The following is a 21934-nucleotide window of genomic DNA, read 5'->3' on the forward strand; positions in this document are numbered from 1 at the left end:
TATTTTCATGATTCATTCCTTTAAATGACTTTGTCCCTCTGCTGTTGGCCTCACCGTTCTTTAGCGGAAACATTCAGGGGAAGGTCTGGTAGGCCAACTCTGTGAGGAGAGTGGGCCAGCACTATGTCTCCTTGTGGTTTCCAACAGAAATCTTGGGACTCAAACTCACCAGCTTCAGAGTCGTCATTGTTGCCATACCGGCCATCACCTGGAGAAAGGACAAAAGCACATAGTGTCTGCTGTGAGTCTGTGACCATCCAGCTCGAGGTTAGGAGAGACAGCCCCTTTCCAACTCCCTGACCGTTCTGATTACCCCCTGCACAGGCTCCAGGCAGTAAACCTCCCAAATGAAGCAGTACTCACAAAGCCCAGGATTCCAGGTAGAAATTTTTATTTTCAAAACGATAGCAACTATGCATTGAGCATTTGTTATATCCCAGATCCTAATGCACAGTACTCCATTGAATTTCCTTGCAATCGAGTGGGGCAGATCACCTAACACCCCCATCTTGAAGAGAGAGCAGAAGCTTAAGGACTTGCCAACAGGTGGCTGAGCTGGGCCCATGTCAGGTGAGCCTTACTCTGAATGACAACAGTATGTGTGTCCCATGTATCTACTATGGTAAGAAGTATTTATTCTTTATCTGAAGCTTATGTAAAACTTTGTTTTAAAAAAGATGAAAGGCTAGCATAAATATTCATAATCCCACCAGCCAGTGAGATTTACAGTTAATATTTCAATTTACTTTCTTCCTGTGCCTAGTACTTTGTCTGCTTTTCTTCAAATCCAGATGTTTCTGTTCATGTAACTTAAGTACATACACAGCATCCTTATGAGATGCTACAGGATTAAATCATGAGTTTTTAAGGGCTTCCACGTCCAGCTTGGCATAGATTTGGAGTTGTTCTTGGAACATACACAAATGCAGGTTGACAATCCCTTACCCAGGATTTTGAAATTCAAAAGGTTCTGAAATATCACAGAGATGGAGATGAGATTAGTGGCTGACAGGAGTTAAGTAGGGTAGAGGGGGGGTGATTATAAAAGGAAAACAGGCAGGATCCTTGTGGTGGCACAGCTGTCCTTTATCTTGACTGTGGTGGTAGTCACAGGAATCTATACATGTGATAAAGTTTCATAAAACACACACACACACTCACACACACTCCCCCAGACCAGCAGCTCCCTGCCAAGCAAGTGGTGCCATTTCAAGACATTAATTAGCTTTGAGCACTCCTTTCATGTCGCCCTCTTCTTCTCAGGGCATAACACTCATTAATGGAGGGAGACTGTTCACAAAGCCGAGTCCTTAGGGGAAATTGCCCTGGGATGTTGGAGGCAATGAACTCTGACATTTCCCTCACCAATCAAAGAATCTGGGGGAATGTGGGTTCCTGGATCGTAACAAATGTCCACCCTCTGGGAAGGGATGTTGGTAATGGGGGGGACTGTGGGTGTGTGGGAGCAGTGTTGATATGGGAACTCTCTGTACATTCTGCTCAATTTTGCTGTGAACCTAAGAGTGCTCTAAAAAAATAAAGCTTATTTTTTAAAAAGAGTCTTGTGGGAGAAAATGAGGTTTGTTATGTTCCCACCTGGGGCTGAACCCTTGGATTAAATGCATTTTATAAAGATCCATGATTGGATATGAATGCTTATTTACAAAACAAGGAACACTGGCATTTTAAAAACCACAATAGGGCTTCATCAATGGCCTTCCTCTGCTGTGCTGGAGAGGCGAGCCCCCTCACAGGCATCCTCTGCTGACATGTCACCAGATTTCCAGACAGATCTGAGCAATTCAACCTATTCTTTCACCTTGATGTGGAATGAAGCTGAGTGTTCACAAGTTTCTCCTTCCTTGTTAATGATATGGTCATGCGGATTCACAGCAACTTGAACCTCACTCACAGTCTGTATGATGGCTGAGTTAAGAGGGTGTTACATGAAATGTAAACAGGACTGCCGCTGGCTATTGTTCATCCAGATGCAGACAGAGAGACCTGGTACTCTCCCAGGCTGTCAAAAAGACTCAAAATCTCAACACATCTCTACAAATTCCTCACTATCTGACAACCTGTGACTGTATGGAAGCGTTATCCTAAGATTACCAAAAAAAATGTTATTCCCCCCACCTCAAAAAAAAAAAGTGATCCCATCCTGTGGGAGACTCATTACTCAGATGGGCATGTGAGCTAGAAACACTATGAGGTTAAACAATTAGAAAAAAATAGGCATTTAAGATCCTTCCATCCATTCTAGTTGTATGAACCTGAATTAAAGTCAGCCATACAGACCTGCCATTGCAGTTAGCCAAGCCAATGTCATGGCTTTGATCCTCGTTTGGCAACAGAACTCTATTTATTTCCTCTGAGCACATAGTGAACCCAGTTCCTTTATGAAATGCATGCTGTACAAAAGATAGTATTGGGACAACTGATGAACCACTGGCATAAAATAAATTTATCTAATCCAATACCTTCCACAGAAATTCCCAATAAATATAAAACAGATGAAGCCATAAAAGCACTACAAGAAAATGTAGAACAACATTTATATTGTCTTGGGGCAAGGAATGAGTTTCCAAACATGATCCTAAATCCAGAAACTTAAAAAGGAAAATATATCAAAAGTAAAAACTTTAGTACTAAAAGCACAAGCAACAAAATAAAAAAAGGATAAATTGGATTTCATCAAAATCAAAAACTTCTGTGCTTTAAAGGATTTCACCAAAACAATGGAAAGACAAACCCACAAATTGGAGAAAACATTTGCAAATTGTATATCTAATAAGGAACTAGTACTGACAATATATGAAGAACTTCTACAACTTGATAATGAAAAGGCAAATAACTAGATTTAAAAATATACAAAGGATGCAAATAGATATTTCTTCAGAGACACACAAATGGCCAATAAGCACATGAAAATATGTTCAACATCATTAGTCATTAGGGAAATGCAAATTAAACCCACAATGAGATATTGATTTACACACATTAGGATGCCTATAATAAAAAGAAAGTAGCTAAGTGTTGGTTAGGATGTGAAGAAATTGGAACCCTCAGATATTATTGATGGGAATGTATAATTGTCTAGTTGCTATGGAAAACGGAGAAAAAGCAATCTAAGGTCTCTCTTGAAGGATGGATGGCTTAGCACTCTCTGGGGAATGAGTGGGAATTCATCTGGTGGAGGAAAGGCTTTTAAGATAAACAGAATGTGAAGGCCCAAAGATATGCACTACATGTTCATACGTATGTTTGGAAATAAAAGGAACCTGGTGGTCCAGGGCTGAAAGATAGGGTAGCAGGCTAAGGGGCTTCAATGTATCTTGTAGGCAGGGGAGAGGCATTAAAGAGAATTTTGTTTGCTGTTTTAAAAAAGTTTCATAACATTCAAAAGAGCTGAAAGCACTGTAGAGTGAACACTCATATATCCAATATCTGGATTCTATAATGAACACTTTGCATTATTTGCTTTATCATTGTCCATCTACCCCTTATTTCTGTGATGCATTTCAGAGTTGCAGATATCAATTCACTGACCTCTAAACATAGAGTTCCACATTTGCTTATGATTCCTTTTGAAGGTAAAGTTTACATACACAAATCTTACATGTACCATTCAATAAGTCTTGGTAGATGAATACACTTGCAAAATCCATATCCCTACAAAAATACACAATGTTACCATCACCCCCAGAAAGTTCTCTCATGTCCCTATTCACTCCCTGTCCATATCCCAGCCCTGGCGGCCATGAATCTCATTTCTAACATAACACATTAGTTTGCAAGTATTATTACTTAATATGTTTGGGCTCATTTAGTATGTACTCTTTTTTACCCCCTTTGGCTTCTTTCACTTAGCATAATGTTTTGACATTTATCCATGTTTTTATGTGTACCAGTAATTTACTCCATCATATGAGTGTGTATCATAAATTATCTATCCACTGATTCTCCTATTGATACTTGGGCTGCTCCCAGATTTTTGCTTTTATTTGGCTACTGGAGGCCCGGTGCATGAAATTCGTGCATGGGGGGAGGGGGCGGTCCTTCAGCCCGGCCTGCACCCTCTCCAATCTGGGACCCCACGAAGGATATCCTACTGCCAGTTTACAGGGATTGGGCCTAAACCGGCAGTTGGACATCCTTCTTGCAATCCAGGACTGCTGGCTCCTAACCGCTCACCTGCCTACCTGCCTGCCTGCCTGCCTGCCTGATTGCCCCTAACCACTCTGCCTGCCAGCCTGATCACCCCCAACTGCCCCCCGTGACAGTGTGCTCACCCCCAACTGTCTCCCCTGCTGGCCTGCTCACCCCCAACTGCCCCCCCTGCTGGCCTGCTTGCCCCCACCTTCCTTCCCCACTGGTCTGCTCGCCCCCAACTGCCCCCCTGCTGGCCTGCTCACTCCAAACTAACCCCCCCACTGTCCTGATCACCTCCAACTGGCCCCCACCTTCCCTCCCCACTGGCCTGCTTGCCCCCACCTTCCCTCCCCACTGGCCTGCTCGCCCCCAACTGCCCCCCTGCTGGCCTGCTAACTCTAAACTGACCCCCCGCTGTCCTGATCACCTCCAACTGACCCCCACTGATGGCCTGCTCGCCCCCAACTGGCCCCCTCTGCTGGTCTGCTTACCCCCAACGGCCCCGCCCTCCCATCAGCCTGATCACCCACAACTGCTGTCCCATCCTGGCCTGATCACCCACAACTGCCCTCCCCTCTTGGCCTCTAACCACCTCTACCTTGACCCCGCCACCATGGCTTTGTCCAGAAGAATGTCCAGAAGGTCTCCCAGTCTAATTAGCATATTACCCTTTTATTAATATAGATAGAGGCCTGATGCATGGGTGGGGGCCAGCTGGTTTGCACTGAAGGGTGTCCCAGATCAGAGTAGGGGTTCCCTTGGGGTGTGGGGCAGCCTGGGCGAGGGGCCTGTGGTAGTTTGCAGGCCGGCCATGCCCCCATGGGGTGAGGGTCCCCACTGGGGGGGCGTGGCCAGACTGGGTGAGGGGGTGAGGGCTGTTTTCAAGCTGGCCACAGCCCCTTCAGGGTAGGGGGTCCTGGTGGGGTGCCAGGCCAGCCTGGGTGAGGGGCTGAGGGCCGTTTTTAGGCTGGCCACACCCCCTTCAGGGTGGGGATCCCCACTGGGGTGCTTGGTCAGCCTGGGTGATGGGCTGATGGGTATTTGCAGACTGGCCAAGCCCCCCAGCGGGAACCCTCACCCCATGGGAGTGTGGCCAGCCTAGGTGAGGAGCTGAGGGCTGTTTTCAGGCTGGCCACGCCCCCCAGTGATCCAGGCTCCCAGCCCCTCCTTTTTTTTCTTTTTTTTTCTTCATGGTCCTTGAGCAGAGGCCAGGGCCAGCTGGAAGCAGGTATCTGGGATTTATTTATCTTCTATAATTGAAACTTTGTAGCCTTGAGTGGAGGCCAGGGCCAGCCAGGGCGGGCAGGAAGCTTGGCTTCCTCCATCGCCGGGGGCAACCCCAGCCTCCTGCTCTCTCCAGCTCCATGGCTGCCGCCATCTTTGTTGGGTTAATTTGCATACTCGCTCCTGATTGGCTGGTGGGTGTAACGGAGTGATGATCAATTTGCATGTTTCTCTTTTATTAGTGTAGATTATAAATAAAGCTGCCATGAACATTTTTTACAAGTATTTTTTTAGACATAAGCTCTCATTTCTCTTGAATATACATGAAATTGTAGGGTCAATGCATAGTCTATCTTCAGTTTTATAAGAAACGTTAGATTCCCACCAACAACATATGAGTTTCAGTTGCTCCACATCCAGACCGACATTTGGTATTGTCTGTCTAATTTTAGCCATTCTTGTGGGTGTGTTGTGATATCTCTTGTGGTTTTAATTTGCATTTCCTTAATGAAAAATGACTTTGAACATCTTCATATAACTTCCTTTGTGAAGTTTCTGCTCAAACTTTTAGCTGGGCTATACAATAGTTTTGTTTGTTTTTATTGATTTTTTACAGAGAGGAAGGGAGAGGGATAGAGAGTTAGAAACACCAATGAGAGAGAAACATCAATCAGCTGCCTCCTGCACACCTCCTACTGGGGATTTGCCTGCAACCAAGGTACATGGCCTTGACCGGAATCAAACCTGGGACCTTTCAGTCCACAGGCTGACGCTCTATCCACTGAGCCAAACTGGTTAGGGCTATACAATAGTTTTAAGCAGAGGTCTGACAAAGATCACTTTCATGTTCCTGATGGTTCTCTCTGGCCTCTGCATGGAGGAAAAACTACATCCAGGAGACCAGTTAAGAGGTTAAGGTAATGACCCAAGCAGAGATGACATGGGTCTGGGATTGAAGGGAGGCAAAGAGAAAGAATATTCCAGTTGCAAAAGATACTAAAGGGGAGGATTTCTGGCATGAGGGAATGAATAAATCATCTCCTCAAAAAGCAACTCTAACCGTGGACAATCAAAGACAGCCATTTTAGGGAACAGTGAGAACAGCTGGAGTCTGTGGCCTTTTTGCCCAGGCTTGCTCACATTTACCCTTCCCCCAGACTAGTTCAACTGAGGTGGAGTGAACAGGCCATAAAAACCAGCAACTGCACTGCAGCTGCTAAAGGGGACCCACGTGACTTGCAGCATTGTCAGTTAATGTGGCAATCTCAGTAGCAAGAGAATAGAGAGAGCCAGCAGCTCCTTTAGCCTGAGCAAGCCACCAACCAGTAAACTCAACAGGGATTTCATAGGAAGGTGGGAGGTGAGATGACAGATGTAACCTGTTGACAAGACTGTCACTGTCACCTACAGGCAAGGGGGCTCCTATAAGACCAGAAGAAATGTTTTCTTGAGAAAAAATATATAACAAATAACATTTTAGAATTACACTTCAAAATTATAGTTGAGTCTATGTGCCTAAGAACCAAGGTTGCATGAATTATAATTGTTTTTAGGCTGAAGATCATAATTTATTTAAATGTGATGTTTTACCTTCACTCATGGCATTAGCATGTTGGCACAGAGGAGAATGTCTGAGAAATGCATCATGTGCTTATCAAAATGTTTCAGTTTCACACTTGTATTTTTTGCTAGGACCCCTTTTATCTTCCTTTACGGACATCCATAATGACAGAGGGTAAAACTTGAGCTAATAACTGATTATTCTTTATAAGACAAGTTCAAATATGAGCCTAATTAAAGAATTTCCTAACACTTCCTCATTGCTAAAGCATGTACTTTTAATAAGGAATAAAATCATTCAGACTTTTATTCATGTGCATTGGTACATACACTACTACTGCCCTCATCTCCCCATCTGGAAATACCATTTGTCACCCAGGAGTAATTGGCTCATTTGCTGGGTTCGCCCTTTAAATGTTCCATGTTCTCCTGATACCTGAAAGTTTCATTTAGAGGCCTTTAGTGCTTTTTACTCAAGATGACACTGTCTGAAAATGTGTTTTGAAGGACAAATTTGACTGCAGTATCCTTTGATCAGAAGAAAACACTCTTCCCATATGAAAAGTATACAGTTCCTGCAAGAAAGGAGCAAATGCTTGTACCACTGCCAGGACTGCAGAGAGTGTCACAGGGTTACAACCAAATACACTCATAACTTCTTACACGCATAACTGCAACAACATACCATCACAGCAAGTTACAACCACAAACTGCTACAACCATAGCTTACCATCAGAACAGGTTACAACCATAAGTAACAATCACAAATTACAACCATAACCTGTTGTGTCATATCAAGTTTGGCTAACATTCTCTCGATGTTAGGATCAAATTTTGACATATCCTATATAATAAAAGCCCAGCAAGTGAACAGCAGAACGACCAGTGGACCAGTTGCTATGATGTTCACTGACCACCAGGGGGCAGATGCTCAATGCAGGAGCTGCCCCCTGGTGGTCAGTGCACTACCACAGTGGGAGCGCCACATGGCTAACCAGGATGAGTGACTACTCCCGCTGTAAACCCCGAGCCAACAGGCAGGAACCCAGGCTGCAATCATCACCTCCTTGCCCCAGGCTCCTCCTCCTCACTCCCTGCCCCCTCCTCCGGGTGCCCGCAGGCCGTGCAGCACCGCCACCAGGCTAGCAGAGCTGACCCCAGAGGCTGGGAGGTGGGTTCGTGGCCGTTGCAGGACTGAGGCCTACTCTGTCACCTCTCAGTGCTATTGTCCCTGGGCCCGGCCCCATCCGGGTCCCATGGAGAGGTGAGTGCTCTGGCTCCATGGAAGATGCCAGACCAGGGAGCAGCCACTCAGAGGGCAGGTCCACAGCCACTCAGCTGACCGGGATGAGCGGTGCTCCCACAGCGGGCCGATCCCCGCAGGCCATGCCCCCCGACCAGTGCATGAATCCCATGCAGTGGGCCTCTAGTATTATGATAAAATTTTTGCATCATTGGTGTCTTGGGCAATTAAAAATAACTGGCTTTGGGGGAGGATGTGACTATGAAAGTTTAGCATGAGGGAGTTCCTTTGTGATGGAAGAGTTCTGCATTTTGAATCCAGATTGTGCGCATGGTTATTAAAATCTACACTTGTGATAAAATGTGATAGACCTACATGCACACATGTGCACACACAGAAACACACACATGACTGCATAAAAAATCTAATAAAATTTAAACAAGGTTGATGCTTGACTTAATAACAGTATTATACCAATATCAGCTTCCTGGTTTTGACAATGTACTATGGTTATATAAGATAGGGGAAACTAGGTGATAGATACACAGCTTTTACTTCTTGTGGGCATTAGACTATCCTATCTAATAAAAGAGCAATATGCAGATTGACCATCACTCCAACACACAAGATGGCTGCCCCCATGTGGTCAAAGATCCTGCCCCCATGTGGACACAAGTTGGCCACCACAAGATGGCCAGTAGGGGAGGGCAGTTGGGAGGGACCAGGCCTGCAAGGGAGGGCAGTTGCTGGCGATCAAGCCTGCAGGGGAGGGCAGTTAGGGGTGACCAGGCTGGCAGAGGAGGGAAGTTGAGGGCGACCGGGCCTACAGGGAAGGGCAGTTGGGGGGGACCCAGGCCTGCAGGAGAGAGCAGTTGGAGGGACCCAGGCCTTCAGGGGAGAGCAGTTGGGGGGACCAGGCCTGCAGGGGAGGGCAGTTAGGGGTGACCAGGCCTGCAGGGGAGGGCAGTTAGGGGTGACCAGGCCTGCAGGGGAGGGCAGTCAGGGGCAATCAGGCTGGCAGGGGAGCAGTTAGGCATTAATCAGGCTGGCAGGGGAGTGGTTAGGGGGTGATCAGGCTGGCAGGCAGAAGCGGTTAGGGGCAATCAGGAAGGCAGGCAGGCGAGCAGTTGGGAGTCAGCAGTCCTGGATTGTGAGAGGGATGTCTGACTGCCCGTTTAGGCCCTATCCCTACCAGGATCGGGCCTAAACGGGCAGTCGGACATCCCTTGAGGGGTCCCAGATTAGAGAGGGTGCAGGCTGGGCTGAGGGACACACACCCCTGTGCAGGAATTTTGTGCACCAGGCCTCTAGTGTCAAAATAAAAAGATATTTTAAAAGCTGTTTGGCTTGCCTGGCCAATGTTGCTCAGTGGTTGAGCATCAACCCATACATCAAGTGGTCACTGGTTTGATTCCCAGTTAGGGCACATGCCCAGGTTGCAGTCTCAATCCCCAGTAGGGGCAAGCAGAAGGCAATTGATTAATGTTTCTCTCTCCTCGATGTTTCTATCTCTCCTTTCCTCTTCTTCTCTCTCTAAAATCAATAAATATATTTATTTTATTTTTTTAAAAGATGTTTGGCTTGCTATGGATCTCTTTAAAAAATGTTTGTCACATGATTTTTGCTTCTCCCATCCCAAGAGTGACAGGCTTCCCAGTTTGGAGACTTCCCAATGAGTCCTATAACCCTCAGTTACTGTAATTGGTGCTGCCTTGGCAAATGGCTTCTTCTAATGTAGAGACATTAACCCAGTGGTTGGCAAACTGCGGACTGTAGAGACATTAACCCAGTGGTCGGCAAACTCACGAGCCGCAGTTTGCCGCTCTGTTGACTAATGAGTTTGCTGACCACTGGGATAGGGGCTTAATCACAAGGAACAATAGCAGCCTGTAATTATTGGAATCAAGAGTCTAGGTCAGTGGTTGGCAAACTCATTAGTCAACAGAGCCGCAAACCACTGCGTTAACCCATGCAGCACCCTGGCTTTAGGAACATCAGAGAAAATGTGTGACTTTTCCAAATTGGCTTATAAACTCTCCTCCTTGAGCTGCAAAGCTCGCATCATTCCAAGTAAGCTCCAAGTTGCAAGCGCAGATGTCTGGGAACTAACTCTGACTTCCCAGAGGTTAATCATGTAATCACATTGTAAATGAGAATAAGGTGTTTGGACAGATCAATGTCCCTACCTCTACCCTTGTCGGGTTTGTAGTCACCACCCCCTAATACGTCTTCGAGATCCTTGTCAGAAAAACCTGGAGAAAAAAAATATATACTTCAATGCCAAAAATACATTTTTCAGTGACAAGTAACTTATATAGGTTAATGTTGCCCAACAACCCCAGACAATGATTGCCACTTAAGAATGTTCTTGATCAATGTGGTAGGCAAAATTCTAAGATGGCCCCTAAGATTCCCTCCCACTAGTATACCCATCCTGTATAATATCCCATTACTTCGAGTGCCAGCAGGACCATGAATAGGATGGCTATTGACCCCGTGATTAGGTTATATTACATTACGAAAGTGAAGGGATTTAGCAGATGTAATTAAGGCACCAAATGAGTATGGCTTTGTATTCATCAAACAGGAGATTATCCTGGAAAGGCCTGACTTAATCAATTGAGACCTTTAAAACAGTGTTGAGACCTTCTCTGAACTCAGATACTAGAAACAACAGAGTTAGTTGTCCTCTTCTACTCTACCCCTCTCTGTCTCTGTACTGTCTTTCTCCTACTGGTCCTGGAGAAGCAAAGGTCCATTAGTTCTACAATTGCAAGGAAATGTACTCAGTCAACAACTACAAGACCTTGGAAGAGAACCCAATCCCAGATGAGACCACAGATTTGGTCAACATCTTGACTGAAGCTGTATGAAGCCCTAAACAGAAAACTTAGCTTAGCTGTTCCTGAACTCCCCAACAAAGGAAATTGAGATAATAAATGGGTGTCGTCTTAACTCACTAAGTTTGGGATCATTTGTTATGCAGCAATAGAAAATTAATACTAGGAAACAGAGTAATTAATTTTATTGTAGCTCAACCACTAAGTACACATTGTTTTAATATTCTATGTAATGAAGTGAAAGTATGCTTAAAGCAGTTCTGTTGCACTCCAAAACATTATAGTTGATTCATAAAAGCACCTGAGTGATTGGTTCAGTCCTGAGTTGTTTTAGCTGCTTTGTATCATGGAAGACAACTTTCACAGGAAAGATTGAATGATGGGCAAACTATGATTGTGGCAGCTTAAATATTTGGCTGATGATTTCTTAAAAATGAATAAAATAGGTTGTCACTTAAAACCTCTGGAGGTATTTGTTGTCAATGATAAGATTTTAAATAAGAATTAAAATTTCAAAAATCATTATCTACCACTGTGAACATAATAGCTTCCCCCTACTTAAAGATTTTTTCTGCCCTAGCTGTTTTGGCTCAGTGGATAGAGCATCAGCCTGTGGACTGAAGGGTCCCAGGTTCAATTCCAATCAAGGGCACAAGCCTGGGTTATGGGCTCGATCCCCAGTAGGGGACATGTAGGAGGCAGCCAATCAATGATTCTCTCTCATCTTTGATATTTCTATCTCTTTCTCCCCTCTCCCTTCATCTCTGAAATCAGTAAAAATATTTTTTAATGACTTTTTCTGATGAGATGGGTGGTAATATCAACAAAAGTGAATTTAGCCCTAACCAGTTTGGCTCAGTGGATAGAGAATTGACCTGCGGACTGAAGGGTCCCAGGTTCAATTCTGATCAAGGGCATGTACCTTGGTTGTGGGCACATCTCCAGTAGGGGATGTGCAGGAGGCAGCTGATCAATGCTTCTCTCTCAGTGATGTTTCTAACTCTCTATCCCTTTCCCTTCCTCTCTGTAAAAAATCAATAAAATATATTTTTTAAAAGTGAATTTAGGGAATTGCATAATGAAACTTGGCATTATTTGGAAGATCAAAGGACCTCGGGGCAACAATATTTTCCAAATGACCAAATCACAATGTACATAATCAAGAATGGGGTTTAACTCAACTATGGGAAGTTCACTGATACAATTTTATATTCCACACTAGTTGCCTGGTGTATGAAATTCGTGCATGGGTAGGGTCCCTAGGCCTGACCAGCAATCAGGGCCAACCAGAGCCTTCCTTCATTCCACGCTGCCCCCTGGTGGTCAGCACACGTCATAGCAAGCAATCGAACACCCAGTCTCCCAGTCGAACTCCTGAGCGGACACTTTGCATATTAGCCTTTTATATGTAGAGATTGCACTTAACCTGAAAGAAGTAACTACTGGTTGAGTTTTAAGTTTTTAGAGTCTTATCCAAGAATGTTCACAGTGATCTGAAAAGTCTATTAAAATATTCCTCCCTTTCCCAGCTGCATATCTATATGAGGCCAGATTCCCTCCATATACTTCAACCATTATAGCATGTTACAACTTAATCCAGAACCAGCAGTGAGACTCTAGCACTTCCACTAAGATAGTCATTATATCAATTTGCAAAAATTCTTCTCACTAAAGTCCTCTTTTTTCTTGCCAAGCATTGTTATTTGACATGATACTATGCTATTTATGTTATCATGCATGGGCTTATTGATGTTTATTTTTCATTAATAAATACTTATTTTTTTCAGTTTTAAGTTAGAAGATGATAGATACTGACGGATGTGACCCACATAACCAAAAATCCTTGAGATCCTCAATAATTTGGGGGGTCCAAAAAGTTTGAGAACACTGTTTTAGGGTTCTCCTGTGCCTGGAAATGCCCCCAGCTCTGCCAGGCCACGATTGGCTCTGTGGACTATAGTAGTGAATGAGCTACAACTTGACCAGTGAGCTACAGTGCTGCCCAGTGCTTTCAACCAGCTACAACTTACCTCCTCCTCCCGCACTCGGCTTCCGACGGCCATCATCTCGATCATTTCGATCATCCAAGGCATCAGCCAAGTCAAAATCATCAACTTCATAAAAGAGAAAATCCATTGGTTAAATGACAGGTAGCTCACTTGGACACTACCCCAGAGAGAGCTCCACGGGGTCTTTCCTCATTGCCCTCATTAGAGTAACATGTTACCTGCAGGCTTTGCTGGAGCTCTGGTCGTTCCAGGCCTCTTGGTTGTGGTAGTGACATGGTCCCATCTCTCTAAAAGAGGGAGGGGGACAGCAAGAGGAGCACGTTTAGTAACAAAATATAGCAGACACTTCATGGCTCAGGGAAGTCACATCATGAGTAGCATACCCTGGTCTTGGTCCTTGAGGCTCCTCGTAGGCCTCTGAGAATCACTTAGAGAAGGATGACAAGGAGATGTAGGAGGTTTAAATGAGACAAGTTCTGCTCACATTTCTTCAGAGGATGGGTGGTGAGGTGGATGTTGTCCCACATATGACCTATACACCTCCAATAGTTTTCACATTTTTTTGCAGATATATTTAAAACCATCCTAAAATTCATATGGAATCTAAAAAGACCCCAACTAGCCAAAACAAACTTGAAAAACAACATAAGTTGAAGGATTCACACTTTCTTAATTTCAAAACTTACTACAAAACAGTGTGGTACTGGCATAAGACAGACATATAGACCAATGGAATAGAATGGAGTACCCAGAAATAAACTCTCACAGATATGGTCAATAGATTCTTGACAAAGGTTCCAAGAAACTGGATATGCAAAATGAAATTGGAACCTTACCTTACACCACATATAAAAATTAATTCAAAATTGATCAAAGACCTAAACACAAGAGCTAAAACTATACAACTCTTAGAAAAAATATAGGGGAAAACCTTCATGATATTAGATTTGGTGATAATTTCTTGGATATGACACCAAAAGCACAGGTAAACTGATAAATAAATTTGCCTGGATCAACATTTGAAAACTTTTGTACAAAAGACACTATCAAGAGAGTGAAAAGACAATCCATAGAATAAGAGAATATATTTGTAAATCACATATCCAGTAAGACATTAAAATCCAGACTATATAAAAGAATCCTACAACTCAACAATAAAAAAACCAGTGATATTTTAAAATGGGCAAAGGGCTTGAATAGACATATCTTCAAAGAAGATACACAAATGACCAATAAACACATGTAAACATGCTCAGCATTGCTAGACACTAGGAAAATGCAAATTAAATCCATAATGAGATACGACTTCACACTCATTAGGATAACAATTATCAAAAGAAAAAAACAGCAAGTGTTGGAGAGGATGTGAATAAATTGAAACCCTGGTACATTGCTGGTGGGAATGTAAAATGGTGCTGCTGTTGTGGAAAAGAGTTTGGTGGTTCCTCAAAAGGTTAAACAGTGGTGATGTTTAAAAAATACTGGGAATGTACTTAATGCCAATGAATCATACACAAATGGTTAAGGTGGTAAATTTTGTTATGTATGTTTACTACAATAAAAACACAATTCAATGCCCTAGTTGGTTTGGCTCAGTGGATAGAGCATCAGCCTGCAGACTGAAGAGTCCTGGGTTCAATTCTGGTCAAGGGCACAAGTGTGGGTTGCGGGCTCGATCCCCAGTGGAGGGCGTGCAGGAGGCGGCCAATCAATGATTCTCTCTCATCATTGATGTTTCTATCTCCCTCTCCCTACCTCTCTGAAATCAATAAAAATACATTAAAAAACCACAAAAAATACCACAATTCAACCTAGGTGAAACACATAATCTGAATATTCCTATAACCATTAATGAAACTGAATTTTTAAATTTAAAACTTCCCAAAACTTAATTTCCAGGTTTTTATGGTTTCACTGCTGAATTCTACCAAACATTTAAAGAGGAATTAACACCAATTTCACACAATCTCTTCCAAAAAAACAGAGGAAGACTAATTCCCAACTCATTTTATGAACCTGATAACAAACAGAAAAAAAGCATATACAAAATTTACAGATCAATATTTCTTATGAATTAATACATAAAAATCTTCAACAAAATACTAGCAAACTGAATAGAATATATAAAAAGAATTACACATCATGAACAAATGGGATTTATTCTAGTTATGCAAGTCTGGACCTATATTTAAAAACCAATATAAATCCCCATATCAGCAGGCTAAAAAAGGAAAATCATCTATATATACACTGAGTGGCCAGATTATTAAGATCTCTGAACACATAATAATCTGGCCACTCAGTATATATCCTATATAATAAAAGGCTAATATGCAAATTGCCCCCTCGACCAAGAGTTCGACCAGCAGGCAGGCTGGCCAACCACCCATGTCCCCTCCCCCTGGCCAGGCTGGCCGGACCCCACCCATGCACGAATTCATGCACCAGGCCTTTAATATATATATATATATACACATACATACATACACTGAGTGGCAGGATTATTATGCGTTCAGAGATCATAATAATCTGGCCACTCAGTGTATATAGAAGGCTAAGTGTCTGTCTGTCCAACCATAGCTATGATGCGGACTGACCACCAGGGGGCAGACGCTCAATGCAGGAGCTGCCATGACGCACACTGGCCACTTAAAAATAAACAGCACCATGGACCTGGCACCAACAAACCAACACTCAGCTTCCCCCAAGTGGGACACAGGCCCTGCCACCACCCCAGAGTGACACCCCACCAAATTGCAGCCAATGCTGCCGAGATCCCATGGCACAAAATGTGGCCCCCAGCCCAGCCCAGCCTAGAAACTGTCGCTATGGGCACTGGGTAATGACATTATGTAGCAACGCCCGGCTTCCTCTTTCTAGCGACTAGCCCCCTTGGGGTTTCTTCAGCCCAGGAACCCGACTTGCTTTATAGCCAGGTGCAAACATTTTACAGTTTAACCAAATGTTTGTGACGCTTTTTCACGTGCCTCATCTCATTTTATCCTCACAGAAGTCCTGGAGTAGGTAGATAGGAGACTTGGTAGAATCCTATTTTCTTTTCATTAGCCAGAAAACAGAGATTTAGAAAGTTTAGAAACCTGACCCAACTGAAAAGAAGAAGTGGTGGAACTTGAAAATGACTTCAGGTTTTCTCACTGTGTAGAATATAGTCAAACACTGCTACAGTTAAATATTTTGCCCTTTGTTCTCCCTGCATGATCTATAATAATGTGCTTCGTGTTGATATATACTGCTGTGTTGCTGACAATTACCTGAAAGAGAAGTTGGGGTGCTTCACTGGGCTGGAAAAAGTTTAGCTAAGTCAGAAAGCAGGTCTAATTAAACAAGTTTATTCTATATCTATAAAAGGCTAAGTTGACTCGTGCATGCACTATACATATAAAGCTCTCGCTGGCGCCAATCACACACGTGTGTTTCCATCTGTCATTGTCGATCGTGAATTTGGTTGACACCTCTATTATAGAGAAAGGGTGAATAGCGATATTAAAATATTTCTTCTAATTAATTTCCTTTCAATGTGCACGAATCTGTGCACCAGGTCACTAGTATAATTATATTGACATAGAAAATCTAATATCCATTTATGGAAAAAAAAATCAGCAAATTAAGAATAGAGGAGAAGTACCACAACTTCATAAAGAACATTTATAAAACATATATAATTCTCATCAGACTTGATGATGAAAGACTGATACTCTCTCCCTGAGATCAGGAACAGGGCACAGAACCTGCTCTCACTGCTTTTATTTAACATATTAGAAGTCATAACATTGCAAAAAGAAAAAAAATTTAAAGATTTAAAAGGAAGAAATAAATCTGCCCCTATTTGCAGATAAAAAATTCCATGGAATCTACAAAAACAAAATTCCTAGAACTAATAAAAGGTCTCAAAATATAAGATTGACAAAATCAAAATTAATCATATATAATAGTAATGAGCATATGAAATTAAAATATTACCACTTATAATTGTTCCAAAGAAAATAAAATATTTAGGTGTACACTTAAAAAATATATGGAACCCAGTAATTCTACTTCTGGGTATTTATTTTAAGAAAATGAAAGTACTAATTTTAAAGGATATATGCACTCCAATGTTCACTACAGTATCATTTAGAATAGCTAAGATATGGAAACAACCTAGGTGCCCATCAATAGGTAAATGGATAAAGAAGATGTGGTACATAAATATAATGGAATATTATTCATCCATAAAAAGAGTGAAAGCTTGCCATCTGTGACAACATAGATGGACTTTGAGGGCATTAAGCTAAGTAAAATAAATTGGATAGAGAATGACAAATACTGTATGACTTCACTTATATGTGGAATGTAAAAAATAAACAAATGCATAAACAAAATAAAACAGAAACAGATTCAAAGATACAGAGAACAAACTGATGGTAGCCAAAGAGGAGGGTGGTGGGCAGAAGAATAAAATAGGTGAGGAGTAATAAGAGGTACAAACTTCCTTATATAATAAGTCACAGGGATGTAATGTACAGCACAGGAAATATACGTAGTCAATAACATCATAAAAATTTTGAATGGTGACAGATGGTTACTAGACTTATCATGGTGAACACTATGTTGTACACCTGAAATTAATGTTATATGTTAGCTATATTTCAATTAAAAAGAAACATGTACAAGACCTGCATGCTGAAAATAATATGCTAATCTGAGAAATCAGAGACTACCTAAGTAAGCAAAGAGGCATACTATGTTCATAGATTTGAAGACTCAGTTAGATGTCAACTCTCCTCCAATTGATCTTATTATGTCTTTAACATAAGCCCTATCAAAATCTTCAGGTCTAAGGGCTGGGTGAAGAGTTCATAGGCTTGAAAGCAAAACCATGATCCATAAAAGAAAAAAAAAATGTTAAATCAGACCTCACCAAAATTAAAACATCTCCTTTTGCAAAAGACCCTGTTAAAAAGATGAAATGACAAGCTACAGAGTAGGAGAAAATATTTCAAAACATATCCGACTAAGGACTAGTGTCTAGAATATATGAGGAACTCTCAAAATTCAACAGTAAAAAAAAAATCTGACTAGAAAATGGGCAAAAGCCATGAAGAGAAATTTCACTGAAGAGTTTATACAAATGGCCAGTAAGCATATGAAATTAGGGAAATGCAAATTAAAACACAATGATTTACCATTACACACCTATCAGAATAACTATAATAAAAAACCCCAGTAATAACACCAAGTGCTGACAATGCAGAGAAACTGGATCACATATATTGCCAGTGGGAATGTAAAATGGTAAAACAACTCTAGGAAACAGTTTTGAAATATTCTTTAAAAAAATCTAAATCTACAACTATCATATGACTCAGCAATTATACTCCTGGGCATTTTCCCCAAAGAAATGAAAACTCATGTTCATACAAAAACCTGTATATAAGTACTTATCGCCAAATATTAGAAACAACCCAGATGACCTTCATAAACTGGTAAATCATGGAATATTATTCAGCAAGAAAAAACCAACGAACTATTGATACATGCAATAACTTGGATGGATCTCAAGGCAATTATGCTGAGTAAAAAATCCCCACACATTACATACTAGATGATTCCATTTACATAACTTGTTCTAAATTGCCAAGTTCTATGGGTGGATAACAAATTAGTGGTAAGGTGAGGGAAAAGGTGGGAGGGTAGCAGGAGGGAGGGGTTCTGTTTATAAAAAGGACAGCAAGGGAGTTCTTTGTAATCAAGGAACTGTTCTTTGTCTGAACTATCAAGGTGGATACATGAACCTACACAGGTAATAAAATTGTCTAAGAGGACCCAGCTGGCGTGGCTCAGTGGTTGAGCGTCAATCTATGAACCAGGAGGTTACAGTTCAATTCCTGGTCAGGGCACTTGCCTGGGTGGCAGGCTCAGTCCCTAGTGGGGGTTGTGCAGGAGGCAGCCAATCAATGATTCACTCTCATCATTGATGTTTCTATCTCTCTCCCTTACCCTTCCTCTCTAAAATCAATAAAAAATATTTTTTTAAAAGTTGCATAAGAGGGAAAACATCCACACATCCACATGAATACAAGTAAAATTGGGAAAACCTGAATAAGATCACTAGACCAGTGGTCAGCAAACCGCGGCTCGGGAGCCGCGGTTTGCCGCTCTGTTGACTAATGAGTTTGCCGACCACTGCACTAGACTATATCAATGTCAACCTCCTGGCTGTGACATTATAATTTTATAGGATATTACCATTGGGAAACTGGGTATAAAATGTACAGGATCTCTCAGTAGTATTTCTTACATTTCCATGTGAGTTTACAATTACCTCAAAAGAAAAAGTCAATTTAAAACTAAAGATTTAGCCCAGTTGACATGGCTCAGTGGTTCAGTATTAACCTATGAACCAGGAGGTCACAGTTCTATTCCCAGTTTGAGCCTGCAACCCAGGCATGTGCCCTATCCCCAGTAGGGGGTGTGCAGGAGGTAGCCAATCAGTGATTCTCTCATTACTGATGTTTCTATCTCTCTCTCCCTTCCTCTCTGAAATCAATAAAAACATATAAAAAATAGATTGATTTGAGCATCAAGGTCATTTTTATACCCCCATTAAAAATTCTGACGCATAAATGACTGGTCTTCAGGGGCCTAGGAATGTCTATTATCAATCTGAAAAACTAAGGAGCAAATCATGTAGTCCTGACTTAGGGGAACATAGCAGTAAGTAAGAACATCTAGAAATGAGGTGGTATACACAAGGAAAGTTTTCAGACAACTGAAGCTTCTTCCTTCCCGATCCCAATGGTTTGTACAACACTGAAACTCTTCTAGAGAGGGTATCTTTCTAGAGCAAGTTAACACAATTCTCTATTTGAAATGAGTATATAAAACACAACCTTTCTGGAGAGCCTGGGGTCACTTTTTTCTGTGATCACACTGTTTACTTCATAAAGACTAGTCCTTTTTCAGCTTCCTAGGTTGTTGGATCTAATCTTCCAGGGCTAGGAAAACTGCAAAGCAGACCAGTAACAGACTACAAGTCAAAGCTGATATTTTTTTTTGGCTTTGAGGTGCTGCAACAACTTTCTGGGGGCAGGTTGACCTGTGGCTGAGTAGAGGCCTTTGCCAGGGCTTCTTCAGCCAGGGTGCATCAATTGACCTTAAACTCACCTTTGGGGTCATCATTACCCTGCCTGTGCAAGCACTTCCAATGGCAGCATGCAGCAGAGGAAAAAGTCCTCAAGGTAAAGCCAGAATCTCTGGGCTCCAGTCCAGCTGCATTGTTAGCTTGCAGCAGGATGTTGGACAAGTTTCTCTCATCTGAACAATGACGGGAGGACATATTCATTAAGGTGTTCCCGGGTTATGTCATCTAGAGTTCTTCCTCATTAATAAAGATGGCTTTAATTTTTTTAAAGTTGAAATTTATTAAAAAGGGAATATATGCTCAATATAAAAAAATAATCCAATGGGATAGAATGGCAAGAGAGAAAATATAAAGGTCAGTCACAAATCTCTCTCCAGAAGTGGCTACCATGAATCTTTTCAGACCTGCATGCATGCCCGTGTGCATGTCTGCATGTTCACATACACTTATATTTGATAAGAACTTGAGTCATACTACATATATCATGTTCTGTGACTTGCTTTTTTCATGTCAGTTCTAGAGATCTACCATATTTTTTTGTAATGGCTGCAGAGTATGAATGGTTTAGAATTTATGAATTTAACCCTGAGATTTGAGAGTATTTAATTTTTTAAAATATTTTAATTGATTTTTAGAGAGAGAGGAAGGGAGAGGGATAGAGAGATAGAAACATTGATGAGATCAGTTGCCTCCTGCAGGCGCCCTACTGGAGATTGAGCCAGCAACCCAGACATGTGCCCTGACCAGGAATCAAACTGGTGACCTCTTGGTTCCTAGGTTGATGCTCAACCACTAAGTAACACCGGCCTGGTGAGAGTAATTTTAGATTGATACAAAACACAAGAAAGCTGCAAAAGCTATTCCAACTGTATCTCTGCACACATACTTAAGTGCACCTAGAGGGAAAATGCTTTGAAGTAGAACTGCTCATTCAAAGACTCTGTCAAATTGCTCTCCTAAAAGCTTTAACTAATTTATATGATTATCACAAAAGTGAAATTATAAAAGTGTAACTTAATACACAGAAGACATAAAAATGACCTTCCTGCCCCAACTCCACAAATATATGCTCATTGCACATTAATATTGAAGAGCTCAGTGATTTGAAGGAAAACATATGGATGCTACATAAATATGTAGTCATCTTCTCAGAAAGTTCTTAAAAGTTTGTTCCATGGACCTCTGGGGTCCATGAGGTCATAACTATTTTCATAATCAGCCTCGGATATTCTTTGCCCTTTTTACAGGGTTGATATTTGCACTATGATGTAAAAGCAATGGCGAGTAAACCTGGCCCTAGAATGAACCAAAGCAGTAACACCAAACAGCACAAGGAGTCATTAGATTCTTCACTATACAATAGCAGTTGAAAGAGAATGCCAGTTTCACTTAATGTCCTAGATAAATATGGTAGGTAGAACTCTAACATAGTTGCCAAGACTCCTGCCCTGCTGGTATACATACCCCATATAATCCCAGCCCTTTGAGTATGAGAGTGACCATTTCACTCCCATAATCAGGTTATGACATATGGCAGAGGTGAAGGGATTTTGCAGGCTGAATTAAGATGCCCAATCAGTATGACTAAATTACTCAAAATGGAGAATATCGTGTATGATTTAATCAGGTGAGCCAATGAAAAGAGAGTTTAGGCCTTCCCTGGGCTGACATTAGAGGAAACAGACTCCGATTCTCTTGCTGACTTTGAAGAAGTAGATACAAGTTATATAACTGCACAGAAATGAATTCTGCCAACAATCCT

The 21934-nt window shown here is 41.9% G+C and overlaps 1 protein-coding gene across 9 annotated transcripts in view; it reads right to left on the minus strand.

Moving 5' to 3' along the window:
- CD99L2 (CD99 molecule like 2) overlaps positions 1-21934 on the minus strand; it is a 105519-nt gene that overhangs the window by 10252 nt on the left and 73333 nt on the right. For 4 of the 9 annotated variants that reach the window (XM_080653807.1, XM_080653801.1, XM_080653805.1 and 1 more), the window contains 4 exons: positions 13247-13315; positions 13050-13133; positions 10366-10431; positions 55-208 (listed from right to left, as the gene is read on the minus strand). In XM_080653807.1, coding sequence (XP_080509933.1) covers positions 55-208; positions 10366-10431; positions 13050-13133; positions 13247-13315 — 373 coding nt within the window. The remainder of the gene's footprint in view (positions 1-54; positions 209-10365; positions 10432-13049; positions 13134-13246; positions 13316-21934) is intronic. The other 5 variants (XM_080653802.1, XM_080653803.1, XM_080653806.1 and 2 more) reach the window with 3 other exon arrangements.

Source organism: Plecotus auritus (genome assembly GCF_963455305.1).
Source record: "Plecotus auritus genome assembly, chromosome: X".
NCBI classification, from domain to species: domain Eukaryota; kingdom Metazoa; phylum Chordata; class Mammalia; order Chiroptera; family Vespertilionidae; genus Plecotus; species Plecotus auritus.